The sequence below is a fragment of the Gigantopelta aegis genome, chromosome 1 (assembly GCF_016097555.1).
Source record: "Gigantopelta aegis isolate Gae_Host chromosome 1, Gae_host_genome, whole genome shotgun sequence".
NCBI classification, from domain to species: Eukaryota; Metazoa; Mollusca; class Gastropoda; order Neomphalida; family Peltospiridae; genus Gigantopelta; species Gigantopelta aegis.
The window spans coordinates 41,301,581-41,318,186 of NC_054699.1; the positions used below are offsets into that span (position 1 = coordinate 41,301,581).

The 16,606-nt window shown below is 35.8% G+C and overlaps 1 protein-coding gene across 1 annotated transcript in view; it reads left to right on the forward strand.

Moving 5' to 3' along the window:
* Positions 1 to 326: 326 nt before the first annotated feature.
* Positions 327 to 16,606, forward strand: part of LOC121375090 (DNA replication licensing factor mcm7-like) — a 33,954-nt gene continuing 17,674 nt past the window's right edge. Inside the window, 10 exon segments of the mRNA XM_041502326.1 lie at positions 327 to 434; positions 4,613 to 4,692; positions 8,379 to 8,543; positions 10,487 to 10,617; position 11,008; positions 11,892 to 12,071; positions 13,260 to 13,397; positions 14,571 to 14,675; positions 15,274 to 15,351; positions 16,162 to 16,243. Of these exon segments, the coding sequence (XP_041358260.1) occupies positions 404 to 434; positions 4,613 to 4,692; positions 8,379 to 8,543; positions 10,487 to 10,617; position 11,008; positions 11,892 to 12,071; positions 13,260 to 13,397; positions 14,571 to 14,675; positions 15,274 to 15,351; positions 16,162 to 16,243 (991 nt within the window). The 5' untranslated portion in view covers positions 327 to 403.

The window sequence follows — 16,606 nt, forward strand, 5'->3', positions numbered from 1 at the left end:
GTCACGGTTGCCCGTGACCCGATGCACGTGATCCGGTACTCTAGCAAAGCTCCATACGAGACCATCAGTCCCCCCAGGTGGGGGGGTAAGTCGAGAGAACATGGACACACGTCTTGTCTGATCATGATCTAGGCAGGAAGTGCATTGTCTATGTGTCATATTTTGGATCACAGGAAAATATATAACACGGTGAGGAAAAAAATTGATAGGGGCCATTGTCCCTATGCCTCACCCCCTTTTTTTGCCCTGATGTCTGGACGCGAACCAATGGCTATCTGCTCTAGTAGTTTGCACCATAAGGACGGATTGCCGACTGTAACAAGACATTTCCTGTCACGTGGTCGACATTTCCCGCCGTTTTGCAAAGATTGAGAATTTGTTATAAATAAAATTCATCACAACAATGCCTCCTCGAGATTATATTGCTGAAAAGGGTTTGTTTGTTTTGTTAAGAATACTAATTAATTAATTGCAGATTACCAGAAAATGTAGAATTTCCCTTAAAAGATTAATGATTTTTGGTGATTTTTCCTTTCTAATCCCGTTTCTGTGTCGCGTGCTTCTGATTCTTTGTTGTTAAATTTTTGTTTAAAAAAATTAGGACGGCACGCTTTCAGTACATTATTATTCCAAGAATATAGTGTTTTTTCGAAATACAGTAGAATTAGGTTAAAAATAAAATCTTCCAAAAGTCCAGCCTGTTGTGGACAATATCAAAACAAGTTTTGGCGGGTGTGCCGTATGATTTGGTATGGGGACCACACAACTCGGCCCAGACAACTCGGCCCACGTCGAAATGTTGGCTAGGACATTTGCCCCCCAGTAGAAATGTTGGCTAGGACATTTGCCCCCCTAGTTGATATCTACTAAATATTGTGAACAACTTTATTTTCATTTTGAGCACATGTTGAAAAAGCACATTAGAAAGCACATGGGTTAGGGTTAGTAATTTAAGTTTTTAATTAAACCAATTTTTATACTGGGGGGCAAATGTCCAACCATCATTTCGACTGGGGGGCAAATGTCCTAGCCAGCATTTCTACTGGGGGGCAAATGTCCTAGCCACCATTTCGACTGGGGGGCAAATGTCCACCTATCCATTTTTGGACTGGGGGCCAAATGTCCGTATTCCCATACACACATATGTACGCAAAAAACCAACAGAACACATATACATAAATAGTTATAATAACGATCATCTCCAATGTTTAGGTCACCGAAAGTAGAACAAAAACAAATTATTCGAACAGCGGAAACTATCTTCAAAGATAAATGGATCAGCAATTTATCAATCTGACATGACACTTCGTTTCGGGACGTTTAGGTTAAGGGGGGACTAATGCAATACTAACAAAAACACATTCTTTTATTTCGGTGAGAATACTTTAATTTAAAAAACAACACTTGTCCAACAATAGACAAGATTGTCCCTGTGCCGAGTTGTCTCGACGTGGGCCGAGTTGTCTCGACGTGGGCCGAGTTGTCCTCCAGGCCGAGTTGTCTGGCATTCTTTGGTAATCCATATCATGCATATGATTATGGATTTAAAAAAAATAGTTTACCATGCTCCCCCCATCCTCTGAAAAAAAAGGAATCCGTGACATTTCAACCCCAAGACAGTTCGCCCCTAGTTTGACCTGCTCGCCCCAAGTTGATTCGCCCCCAACTCCCAATTATTTGATACTTTTAAACAGTTAGTATATTCAATAATATTGTGTATGTTTCTTTTCTTAACATGATTGGCTGGTCCAGTCGTTCATCATTCCTAAGCATTGTTATGAGTTGTCATCGCCTATCCGTGGTGTAAATAGCAGGCTGTAGTCGTCCTTCTGTTGGGTTAAAATCACAGAACGTTTTTGGTGACTGCTGACATTGTAGTTTGTTGTATTTGTCCGCAGAAATAACTTGTGCCAGCAGTATATTAGTAGATTTAAATTACCAGCTAGGATGTGTACCATCTCCTTATCGTGGGACCGACCATGGGTTTCGGTTTCAATACGACAGGTGCTCTTTGACTACACCCGAAAAAGGCTGTTTACCATTCAGGTATGAAGAACCTGCGACATGGCACACCTGACTGACAATTAAACATTGATGACATTCATAATAATTCTGTTTATTCCGGATTACGAAAGTAAAATTCTGCGTGATTTGAAAATGTAAATCATACTTGCATCAAAGTTTGACAATTGCCGAACTGCGCGTCTATGAATGCACATGGGAAATTGTTTTAAAATAAGGTATGGTTGCACTAGAGGAAGCTCGACACACACAGATGGGTCCAGACCACACATTCACATTGACATGGTATCTTTATGGTGGTGAACTGGTTATGCACGTGGGGGCGAAACATCTGGTACCCCCAAAAAAGAAACATGTAAAACTGGAACAAGCAAAATTAACTAAATAGTGGCAGGTAGTGCACAGGGCACATTAAGTCAAGTCAATCCTTGCACGTCACGTTATGGTATTTTTGACATACTAGCTTTGTTTTTTTAATAGTTTGTCAGAATTATAGGTGTAATTGAAGAGCAATTTGAATAACAACATATCAATAAAGTACTATAATGGACACAGACGGACAATAACAAGTTGATAGTGCCATTAAAATTTGGTTTGTTTCATATACTAGTAGTGTACCGCAAAACGAAAACAATTGACCATTTTAATGGCTAAGAAATAACATTTTAGATTTATTGGTCTAAATGTTGTAATCGAGTGGACGAATTGTCCGAGATGGGTGGACGAATTGTCCGAGATGGGTGGACGAAACGTCCAGAGGACAAACTGTCTGGAAAGTCCCTCTAACCATCGGAGACCAATCTATATATTGTGCAATCCTTGCCACCCAAAGGGTAGTAAAATTTCCCACTCCAATACAACAGCAATGCTATGTTTGTCGTTAAATACATTTTTTGTATTGGGAATGAGACTAAACAAAATGCGTCAAGTTATTATTGCGTCGATGTGTTTTTTTGCATTAATTACTTGCTCGCATTAACTTCATGATTTACAGTACCCTTACATCAATCATTTTTGAGTCCCTGATAATTTTTTAAAAACTTTTTCACATATTAATCACTAGTCATTTTGACCCCAAACCGTTTCGGCCCCATATATAATATTTAAAATATTGTCTTTAATTGTTAAATGTATGTATTTATGAAGAACAACTCTTTAAAATGCTTTGATCCCATTTGACAATGGGGCCTATTACGATTTTTATTCTAACAACTGTTACCTTTTAAAAACAAATGATTACCCGTTAACATGCTAAATGGCCTCTATATTCATTATCCAATAATGGCCAAATTAAATGTGGGTTAAGTTATGTTTAATGTCAGTAATAAGATAAATATAATGTTATGAAAAATAAAATAATGTTTAGGATATATACGTTTAAGACATACCAAAGAAAGATTTCTTTTTAATTTCTAATGTAGTAAAATTGCCTGCTAATATGATTTTTTTGCGTACATCTGTACAGTCTTTTTACACTTAATTAATAGCAAAAAGCATTGGACATAAATTAACAATATCTAAAGTAAACAACAAAATACACATTGATTAAATCGTTTCATTTAATCAAACGCAAACCAAGATTTGACCGGGGCCAAAGTGACTATGGTTGTGGGGCCGAACATGCATTGTGGCCGAAACGGGCCCATAGCATGGTTGACATTATTGGGGGGGGGGGGGGGGACAATTGACAAGGGCCTTCGAAGGCGCAAATTATTGGGGGGGGGCATTTTAAAGGTTATTTGCCCGTTACTGTAACTCGTCATTAATCTTGGTCCGTTGGTCTCACTACAACTTTTACATTCAGTCGAGAGGTAAAGGTTATGAAAAAAACAGCCAAAATTATTTGGGGGGGGGCTGGGCCCCCCTCCCCCCTCCCCCCCCATTCCTACTGATTGCCCAGTCACTCAAGCATTACCCAGTGAAAAAAAAGAAGAAAAGTTGACAACTTTCCACAAAGCCAAGAAGAAGAATTACCACTCGGGCACTAAAAAATAACCTGATTGCCCAGTCACTCAAGTAACTTTACAAGTTTTATTATCATGTAGACTTTACAGGGCTTCTAGATTATAGTATCCCACTCCCATGGCTAGTGATATTCAATGTTGGGCTAGTAAATAACTACTATTGCCATGCCCGATGGCTAGTGTAATGTTTTGGGTCAAATGTTGCAGTTAAGTCTATTTTGTAAATATGAATATCCTGCACTGACCCCCAACCCCCAAAGTTAGTGTTATTAAACTCTATCTCCATTTTTAGGTGACATATTTGATTATTACTATTATTTAGTAAAATTATATTAACTTACAGTAAAGTAGGGCTAGTGAATTTTTAATCGTGGCTAGCACCTTTTTTAAATCACTGATCCCATGGCTAGTGGATTTGATAAACATTCTAGAAGTCCTGAGATCAAGTCGGACGATAACTAATAGACATGTTTTTTTTACCTGTTTGTAGACCTGTATTGCTTTAGCAGTACTCTCAAAATGATTGTTTTTAATACATGTTAATTACAGTACATACACTTGTGTGTATATTTCCTAACGATTATAAAATTATACTGATTATTAATTCTTTTTTGTTTTGTTTTTAGAGAAAGTAACAACGTTTTTAAAGGAGTTCTACATCGATGGCGATGGCAAAGAAAAGAATTTTGTTTATGGAAGTCAGCTGGTGTGTATTTTTTTATTGCTGCCTTACTGGGATGTATATTATTACAGAACATTGCTATGCATGCGTATTTTAATCATCCCGCAAAAACCAGGTAGATTCGTTTCTCTAGTTCTAAGACTGATTCCTGACGTTACATGTTAAGTCATAATATTACGTAACCACCAGCTCACCAAAGGGCGTATTCTCTGGAATGGAAAAAAATGGCTATGCCCGTTATATATAATAGCCGTCACATTTAACCGTTTTATTAATTAATTATATTGAGGCTATTTCATGGTTTTTTTTAGAATACAATTTTTATGTCAACGAGTGATGTGTGAAAACCATATTGCGAAGCAATGAGTGAAAATATGGTTTTCACACAACACTTGTTGACATAAAAATCATATTTGGACAAAACACCATGAAATAGTTTATTTATTATATACATCTTTTCTAATTTTTGACAATATCTTTCGCTTTTTGGTAATATTTTTCACTTATCCTATTGAAAACATGTAACGCCATGACATATTTCTTCCTGTGGAACTTTTCCAGAAAATTTACTTCACCATAGACTTTTTAAAAGAAATTTAAATAAAAATTATCTTTATTAACATTTATATAATAATAATACTGCTGTGCAAACATACCAGACAAAGCGATCCTCCAAAAACTCCCACAAAAACATATCCAATCAAACACTGTTAAATTCTTACACTTACACTCAGTGACACTACATTGTGTCATCATTATTTAGCTTCGTATTCAATTAGTTTTAGATATTTTATCGTAATTGCACTTTGTATCCCTTTTTTTTATAGATACAGTTGCATGGCTGTTAACTGTCTGTCGTGAGACGGATTTCCGTCGTCGGAGAAATTGTGGAAATTATTTTTTCAGTAATTTTTTTTTTTTTTTTTTTTTAAATGAGAATCACTTCGACCGTTTTCGGTTTCCGTAATGTCAACCCGATCGCTTCGGACGTTTTCTTTGCCCCACTGTCCCCCTTTAGGGACCCATCCCAGGGTATAAACTACTATATATTTTGGGGCCGTTCACCAGCCCCATTCCCCTAACGTAAATTCCCAATCCAATATCAAACTTTTCTCCAATTAGACCCTTCAACCCAACAGTTTCCCAATAAAGATTTCCAAAGTTGCTCTTATCGTGGACATTTGAACTCATAAAAATGTTTACAAATTTAGCTAATTGTATTTTGTTTTTTAAAATGACATCAAAAAAGTTTCGTTTTGGTTTTCCGATCGATTATGAACACATGACGAACAACTCTGACCTGGATATGCAAATTAGGTGTATCCTGTTTTGATACAGTCTGTTGTATCGTAGTTTTTAGTAATAATGCCTACATTGTCTGATATAATATATTTTTGGTAGAAGAATATAACTTTTTGTTTTAATCCATCCATTTGCGTTAACACATATTTGGGATCTATCGCAACACGTCCAATCCGCTATTTACAGACGTATAAAGTAAAAGTATTATCCTGCACTACCATTTGCTGACGATCTTATTTTGTAAAAAGGTGTGTACATATGTTTCGTACTTTTGTTTTCAGATATTTTATTATTATTTAAAAAAAAATTAAAATCATGTTTGGTACGATTTTTGTAATTACCCCCCCCCCCCCCCAAAAAAAAAAAAACACCCCAAAAAACAACGTTACTACAGTAGTAAATTAAGTGAAAAAACCCCCCTAATTTAAATGTGCTACTCACTCCATTTGAAGTAATGGCCGTACCCGATGTCACACCATGTGACAAACAGCATGTGCGAGTTTGAATACGTTACAATGTAATAGTTCTGCTGGGAGATTATTAGATTGCGTATTATAGATATTGAGACTTAATAAAATTGATCCGGTGAAAAATTAACTTTTTAAAAATGTTACTTCTTTATTATTTATTATTTACGATTGAATAATGGGGTCAATCGAGAACTACTCGACGTGCACTAAGGAGAGTAGGAATTATGGGATGTGTGACAAAACGTAATTGGGGGAGGGGGGTTATTGTGCAATGTAATGTTGATTAATAAAGTATGCAACCAGTCATTGCCGTTTTATTTTAACATATATGTATTACTAAAGACCCCAAAGTAAAATATGACATGGTCACAAAACGTTACACAAGCGAGAGGGGTATTAAAACTGCAAGATGTTGCGTTACGTATTGTTAAATGGACACAAAGATCAACAGAGGACTATTCAACGTTAGCGTAATGCAGTATCAGACATTGGCTTTTACCCCAATTTTTAACTACCATAATGAATTTGCAATAAGACTACTGCGACCCGATGTAAATGTATTTGAATATTTGATTTGCCGTCCATTAGCTGGCGGTCAAGCCTAAATAAATAATATCAAGTAATAATGCAAACTTTAAAAAAGAATGTTCGTAGCTTGTGAAAGAACACCCCAGCAAATGTCAGCCTAATAGGACTATTTTTATTAATATAGGTTCACTGCAGGACCCATCAAATTAATGTTTTTGTCCAATAAAAAAAACAAAAAAAACAGGGTTTGGGTTGGGAGAAATACATGTTTAAAGTGGACTACAATTGTCATGTAAAACACTACCATTTTGAATGGTGATATAATCATGGCACTGACATCCGCCATCTAAACCCCCAACCAGGGCAATGACCTGTACCTTGAAATTTCAGTCACAACATTTTACTTTTGTTAACAGCCATGCAGTTGTTTAAATTACTTTTTTTTTTTTCAAATATGATCAGATGCATTGTTAATCATCAAATTTAAATAAGAAAAAACCGAGACAAAGGGAGATAATTTAATCATGCACTTTTACAAAAAAGAAAATACGATATCTAAGTAAATACGATATACGTAAATATGGTCGCTAAAATACAGTGGAAATATGACTTTTCACCGGATATCACTCAAATGGTTTCCGTAGATCTATATATTTTATTGCTATGTATATAATAAATAGAGGTTATTACCTTCGTGTATTTCGGTATCGTCAATATCATATATTAGGAATAAAAATTGTATTGTGCGAGCATAATACATTATTTTTATTCCTAATATATGATATTGACGATACCGAAATACACGAAGGTAATAATCTCTTTATCATATAAGCTCAAGCTTAATACAACATGTTTTTGTAAACTGTATACGCAACTTTAATTCCAATCCGCCATTACTAGATATTCAAATGACGTAAGAATATGTGGCGTGGTATATTTTTGAATGGAAATGACGTCAAACTCGAATGACGTCATTTTGGATGTCCTTACATCAAAATAAAGTTATGCCTAACGTTGTTGTTTTTCTGAACGCTGGACAGCTTTCAGTGTCAAATTGTCATTGAAATGTTTTTATTTGATGACTATGAATGCATACGTCAATCATGGAGTGTCACCCAAGTACGTATGCTTAAATTAGTGCCGAGACCTCGACTAATTTACATCTAATTTGCAAAGTTATCAAATTCTTAAAGTATGTGATCTGAAAAATATCACATACTTTGATTGCACTGAAAATGTAAGATATTATATGATAAAATAATATACTTGTTGATATTAAGCAATAATGTGCATTATATATCGTTGAATATACCAGTCCAAAAGCCTTGCTTAAGCATTCCTTTAAAAATACTCTTAGAATGCTTGTTCAGAGTGTTTCGGAATGGAAATTTTTCATTTGTACTTACACAGATGAAACTGGCGCACCGGGAACAAGTGGGCTTGACCATCGACCTCGACCATGTGTCGGAATACGACCCCGAGCTGGAGGAAGCCATTGTTGAAAATACACGCAGATACACCAAGCTGTTTGCAGATTCCGTTCAGGACTTGTTGCCTGAATACAAAGTCAACGAGGTGAGATGATCTTCTTAGGCTTAGTTACTCATCTACTGGGCTATTGTTTCATCTTTATCTGTCTGTCACACTTGTAGTTTTCCGGGTTTTTTTTTTGCACAGTGCATCAAGATATTGAGCTAAAAAAATTGTATATTTAGCCTTCTTAACCTTTAGACTACTGGATTAATTTTTAACAAAAACCTTGTTGAGTGGGTACACGTTTATAATTTTTACTCACATATATTCACTTAAATGTTTCATAAATACATGAAATAAAGTTCATATATGAATCGGTAAGTATTATTTTCATGTCTTTTTTTGTAATTTTTAGTATTTTAGATCGGCTAATGGTGATTAAAATTAGGCAAAAAAATCGAAAAAGTTGCGTTTACTTACGGGCATTTGTGGCCAGCTGTCCAGTATTTATGTCCATTATTCCCGATAAGTGTTTTTTTGACCAGAATTTTTTTTTAAACCCGAACTACGATTCATATTGCAATATTTGGTAATTTTCGTTGTTGGTAAAACGATCAAATTTATTATCAAATTAGCTGTTACAATCAGCTATCGATCCCTGAAAATTACCGCGACGTGCCGCCATTGTTGTCAAGCGAAAATACTTGCCGAAAACCACTTTTTGAACTCCAAATTTCAAGGTATTTTCAATTGAAAAAATCAAAACAAAAACCACAATTTTGAAAAAAAATCGTTTTTTTTTAATTATATTTCCGTTTCCGGTGAGTGTCGTGTGCAAAACGGCGGGAAATATGAATTGGGGAATGCACTGTATACAGTGTACAGTATATCGACTGACGTGACGTCGGGCGAGATATCTTGCCTGCAGTAGTCAGAAGGTTAAGTACTCTACCATTGCAGATCAAGGTTGACTTCCATGGCGATTAACAATTTTTTTATTAGTTATGGCCTTGAACTTAGGAGATAAGAAAATTTGAAAGATCAGTTGGAAAGCTTTTACATTTTAAAATGGTTCACGATACGTCAAGTTGAATTTCTTTCAATCTTCTAGTGCATGCACAAGTTCACACTTCATTCCGGCTAATAACAGTTAATTTTTGCTATTCAGATCTATTTTTCGTTACCTCCCAAGGTCAACGTGTCATTTGGCTCCCAGGCTTTCTGCCAGAATTTATTTTATATGTAGTTAAAGTGAAACCGACTGTACTTGCCCTCTACTATCTGGATCTGGATTTGAATTGTTTTCAAACTGGACACTTATCGGCTAGCTGTGGCAATCACCAATTGCGAATTGTAGAAATAATTGGCAAATGGTTTTTTTAATTTGGCGAAATAATTTCATGTAATTATTGATATTTTTTTAGAAAATAACTAGGTTTTTGGGTTTAAAAAAAAAGTTTTATAGATAATTTGACGAATTTATCTGCTAAACCACAACTAGCCCTGACTATATATCATGCACTTTGACACACTTTGAACAAACGTGTTCGTACTATGATATATCTAAAAATTACAGTGTCATACATGGTATATAGCCATTAATTGCCAAAATGTTACAGATTGTTAAACTAAATGCGCCACATCAAGCCTCTGAAATAGGGCAAATATAATTTTACTTAACCTATTTTTTTTTCACACATTAAATTTACAACATAGGTGATAGTGGGTTATGTAGAAAGGAATTGGGTTACAAGAATTGCAAAAACCCAGTTAAAAACCCAGTTAATTTTACATAACCTATTTTTTGTTCACACATTAAATTTACAACATAGGTGATAGTGGGTTATGTAGAAAGGAAATGGGTTACAAGAATTGCAAAAACCCAGTTAATTTGTATCAAAATAACAATTATTCCATAAAATTATTTTGCCAAATCAAAATAAAATTCAACAGTTGGCGAATTTGGCGAGTGCCAGATGTAGCTCTGATTCTCAGAGGCCTGCAAATTGTTGTTGTGGTCTGATAAAAACGTTTGTGTATTTCAGACAGTGAACAAGGACTCTCTCGATGTTTATATTGAACACCGCCTCCTGATGGAACAGCGGAACCACCCGGAGGGTGCCGAGGCTACCCGCGACTCCCGGAACAAATACCCCTCAGATTTGATGAGACGCTTGTGAGTTACTTCAACGATCATGTCAGATCTGTTCTGTATCATACCACAATTTATTAAATAATTGTTACTGATTGATCTAAATTATTAAAATTAAATTAAATACTTTAAATTAAGAAATGATAGAGAGCATTTAAGAGAATTTAATAATATTATACAAAACTCTAAAATTTTATGAGCTAAATTTAAAGAGACGTAGAACAAACTGCGAAAATGTTTGATGCGATTGTTTTGTCGGTGCTTAACTGAACTCAACAGTGCTGCACATTACTGCAATCTGCTGCTGAATTTAAGATGTCTTTAAGTTACTTAATGTTAAAATATATCAAAAGTATTCTTTTAACTGATCCTACAAATTAAAGCCCAGAACACAGCAAAGCTGGGTCTGTTGAGTGTGGCAAAGTCGCCATGTTCGGTGTATTTTGACGTCTGGGTCTGTTACTAGTTTTCAGTAGTTTATTAACAGTATGCATGTCTATTAGGTACTGGGTTCATCCCAGTCATATTGTTAGATATCCAAACCCTGAGTTTCCGCAAGGCTCAATGGGTCTATAAGCCACTTGCACCGACCAGTGATCCATAACTGGTTCAACAAAAGCCATGGTTTGTGCTATCCTGCCTGTGGGACGCAAATAAAAGATCTTCTTGTCGTAAAAAGAGTAGATTGACAGCGGGGTTTCCTCTATATCTTTCCTGTTAAGTTAAAAAAATCATTCTACGTTAAATAAAACAAACTTTACAAAAATTAAAATACGGCTTGAACAGGCTGAAGCTGCCAGTCTGACTGTGTGAAAATATAGCACATATTCTGGGTTGTCGTGGGCATATTGTAGGGCTTTTGCCCGAATGAAAAGAAGCTTGTATCTGGATAACTACATTTATTCATGTTAGCATCACTACCAAACAGCTATATAGGGATGGAAACGAATCTTTATGCATTTTTACATGGATTTCAACTAATTTTGATGGTAGAATGATGAAAATACATGGTGAAAAGGTCTCAGGTTAGCACATTTTGTCCAATATCTTGTATCAATTTAGCCCGAATTTGAGGTTTTTCTCCAGCATTAGGAGGGGCAGCCCCCCCGTCTTGTACACTTATGTATGTCGTCTGTTGCCAGCTCTTGTATGCTGACCTCGCTAAAGAGTTGTGTTGCTAATATCATACTTCGATTTCTCTAAATTGTATTATTTTATTATTTACAGTGTATGTATTATTTTATTCTCGGTGCATATATTGACCAAGATGACATATTTTACAGTGAAATCTACTTCAGTGAATCTACTTCAAATCTCTGAGTCAACAAAAGCATGTTTCAATACGCGAAGTGAAAGCAGAGAGCATTGGCCATTTGGTCTGTGTGAAAGGCATTGTTACCAGGGCGACAGAGGTGAAACCAATGCTGGTGGTTGCTACGTATACATGTGATGTCTGTGGAAATGAAACCTACCAACCGGTAATAATCTGTTGTGTTGTTTCAAAATAATAAAAATTTCGTTACGTTTATTACAATTTAACGTCATCCCATTGATCCCACCCTTGCAAAGTGAGTTTGTTCTTTTCGCGGTGAATGTAAAAATAATGTCCGGGAACGTCATACCTGATGGCATCACTATTGATACTTTGTCTTACTGAGCTTTATAGTTTCACAATAAAAATTAATTCAAAATAAAATATGAACTTTTAATGTTATTATTAGCAAGTATCATTCAAATATAATTATAAGTATTGTTTGTTATTTCTTTTATGTTCATTTGGGTGGGAACAAGAAAAAAATAAACGACAAACTTATGTGAGAAAGGCTTCGCCGATTCACAGTTTGCGGATGATTTTTGTTTGGTATTGTGCATTTTCTTTCTTTTTTTCCAACATCACATAATAATACAGATTCTATTAACCATCATTCAAATTCACTTTTTTACTTTTTAAAGTACATCCATAATTATTATTAGAAACTTTGCTAGCATCAAAATAATTATAATCATGATAGATCTATCATAAATCATACAATTATTGGGGATTTGCAAAAGCAGTTTTGAAGTGATTAAATATTCTCTCACTCGCCCAACCCCCATTAAAAATGTTAAAAGCAATTTGTAATTAACGTTGCAATTACAGTATGATGATCTTGATTCTTGATCCATTTATGTACCAATATTTTGGGGTGTTTGGTATGGATGTGCTTTATTATCGTATATTATTTATATTGTTAAAATAAGTCAACATTTCGTGGAAAGATGATTTATATATATTAAAAATAAAATCTTAATTTGTTTATGTTTAGTGTATCTTGAACATCTTAAAATCCAGGCCTGGAATGTCCTGGATATTTAGGCCAAAAAAATTTCTTCTTTTTTTCGCATCTTTTCTTTTGTTGTCCATAACCTGTCTAAATTCAGACAGCGATTTGTTATAAAATATTGTTTCATTGAACATTTCTTGTCCTGGGGAATTTATTTATTTTCTTGCCAGGAAATGTATCTTTTTTTCATTTGTAAAAACTCTGTATATTGTGAAACATTGAGATTTACTGGCATTTCAACATTTCGTGGTTAACGTATTTATCTTCTGTTCGTCAACAACATCGCTAAGATTGACTGAGATTTCAACAGCTCGTGGTTTACGTGTTTATCTTCTGTTTCAGATTTCCTCCCCATCCTTCATGCCTCTGATCATGTGTCCAAGTCAGGAATGCACGATAAACCGGTCGGGCGGTCGGCTCTACTTACAGACACGAGGCTCCAAGTTCGTCAAGTTCCAGGAGGTCAAGATACAGGAACATGTTAGTATTCAGTTGTCTCACAATACAGGAACATGTTAGTATTCAGTAGTCTCGCAGTACAGTCTGAAAACCAGTATTGGGGTCAGAAGTGTAAAATTATGATATTTACGTTTTAACAGAATCACTTTATTTTTTTTCAATCCAAATTCAATGGTTGAAGAAAGTTTCATTGGCATTTAATAAAATTAATGGTAGAGGCACGATGGGTTCCAGCATCAATCGACCTAGATGGACTTGAAAGGGTGGGGGGAGGATTTCATTCCCACGCGGTATCACAAGACTGTTTTGTTTATACACCACTAGAGCTCTTTGCTTTATTATTTTTATTTTCATATAGTGTTAGGGGGAAACTGCTCCATTTTACCAGTAGCAGCAAGTGATCTTTTATAGGTACCGTCTCAAAGGCAAAGAAGCTCATACCACAATATTTGATATTCCTGTCATGGGAGGGGTCGGGATGTAGCCCAGTGGTAAAGTGGTCATTCTGGGATCGATCCCCGTTGGTAGGCTCATTGGGCTATTTCTGGTCACAACCAGTGCACCACGACTGGTATATCAAAGGCTGTGATATGTGCTATTCTGTCTGTGGGATGGTGCATATAAAAGATCCCTTGCTACTAATCGGAAGAGTAGCCCATGTAGTGGCGACAGCGGGTTTCCTCTCAAAATCTGTGTGGTCCTTAACCATATGTCTGACGCCATATAACCGTAAATAAAATGTGTTGAGTGCGTCATTAAATAAAACACTTCTTTCTTTCTTTTTTTAATGGAAAAATGTAACAGGTTTCCTCTCTATGGCTGACATTCAATAGTCGATGATTAATAAATCAATGTGCTCTAGTGGTATTGTTAAACAGAACAAACACTTTTTATAATGGGGAAACCAGTAGAGAATGGGTTAGTGTTGAGTAACTAGTGTGTTTATTGTGCTGCCATGACATTTCTGATACCGTTTTATCCAGCATCTGTTGTCTGTGCATTTTTCTCTTCAAATCTTTCTCCGAGACTTTTTATTGGAACATTCCGAAATTTGATTGAAGAATTCCCTAGAGAAGTTTTACAAACTAATAGAGATATATTTCAACATATTTAAATTGTTACTAAATTAAAACTGGATTAAATTTATTGTTTAATATTTCAAAATTTCTAAGTGTGTTGTTTTTTATGTTTCAGAGTGACCAGGTACCGGTGGGCAACATTCCGCGTAGTATGACTCTGTACTGTCGCGGGGAAACCACGAGGCTGACACAGCCGGGAGATCACATCAGTGCCACAGGAGTATCCTTTGTAATACTACTAGGTGTAGATTCTAACAACAAACAATTCGATTCAGGGAAAACTTGTCTCCAGATTTAATTTTTTTTTTTTTTATTAAGTATTTTATTATTATTTTTTTTTTTATCCCACTTCCCCCTTTTCTTTCTCTCCTTCCATCTCATTTCTTCCCGTCTGTCAGGTCCTATCTTTTAACTTCATTCGCTGTCCATCTCCACATCCCAATACTTGTCTCGTGTAGCTATCCGTGCCACACACCTGCCATTTCCCATCATCGTTTAGCTGTAGGGTTAGTCCAACCACTTGGGAGAGTTGTCAAAGAAATTAGCTAAATAAGATCACTATTAAAATTGACTTTGCATTCTGTATACCTGCATATTTATTTAAGCCTGCAGATTTAAAAATCATTCAAATTGCTTTTCCTCTGTTCATCCTTTTTACCCTCGCCATAAAAATCTAATTTGGAAACCATAAAAGATATAATATGTTAACATGTAGCTGCTGACACTTCTGTTCGTTGATGCTCCGAGTTGTTAAGAAATAATCCTGTATGATAAGAAATGCACTTAAATTGACGTTTGAAATACTTAATGGTTGTCAGATCTTTTTACCCATGATGCAGGCAGGATTCAAGCAGATTTCTCAAGGCCTACTCGCCGACACTTATCTGGATGTGCACGTAAGTGAAAAGACGTTTGTCACCTCGTTTTACAGGCTTTATACACGACATGCTCTGGGTGTGCGGATATTTCCGTCAAATTATGTATTAAACTTCAAACATTGCCGAAAACCAGCTATTGTCTCGCCTTTATGAAGTAAAGTGGTAAGATGTGGGAATTAAAAGTAAAGTTTGTTTTGTTTAACAACACCACTGCAGCACATTCATTGATTAATCATCGGCTATTGGATGTCAAACATTTAGTCATGCTGACACACATGTCGGTCATTGGTGGAAGCCTGCTACATTTTTCCTAATGCATCGTCCCACAGACAGGAAAACACATACCGGTGCACTGGCTGGAATGAGAAATAGCCCAATGGGTCTACCGATGGTGATTGATCTTAGACCGACCACGCATGCAAATGAGTGTTTTTACCACCGAGTTAGTCCCTCCCCCTATATGGGAATTACGTTTTGTCCTATGTCGGTGAAACATGGTTTATAGTTGTATCTAGGGATGGATGTGCATCACAGTGTGCCATAAACATTTCTGCAGGATTTTAGTTTTGTAACAAAATATTTATTACGTAAAATTACTTTGCCAAATTAAAATAAAGTTTGCCTGTTTTTAAAATTTATGATTAATGAATGAGTGCTAGAGCTAGCCCCGATTATACCTGTATTTGGTTATCTAAATGTTTCTAGCTTTTGAGTATAGACTCGAAATAGTAATTTTATGTTTTTGTCTGGTTTCAACTGATCACCAAAGTAAGCCTTTGTCTTCGGGTAAGATTCAAATATATTTAAATACTTGCATTTATATTTCAGCGTATTGTCAAGATGAACAAGATGGAAGATGACGAGTTGGATGCCGGGGAACTCACAGCGGAAGAACTCAAAGTTGTGGCTGGTATGTGCAGCTCTGTCTTTGTTTTTAAATTCCTTCATTTTATTAACCCATGCACAGATAAAAAATAAGTAAAATGTGTGCTGCTAAGAAAGAAATATGGCCTGCTGGAAATAAGACAGCTTGGGATGAAGGGAGAGTTTGGGACGGTGTGTGGAAAATAAGGACCTCCGAGATGTATTACAGAGCATTTTGGAATTAAAATACAACAGAAAGAAAACGAGGAATGTTTTTTAATTAATGACCCATTCAACACATTTTATTGACGGTTATATGACGTGAGACATATGGTTAAGGACCACACAGATATTAAGAAAGGAAACCCGCTGTCGCCACTTCATGGGCTACTCTCTATCGATTAGCAGC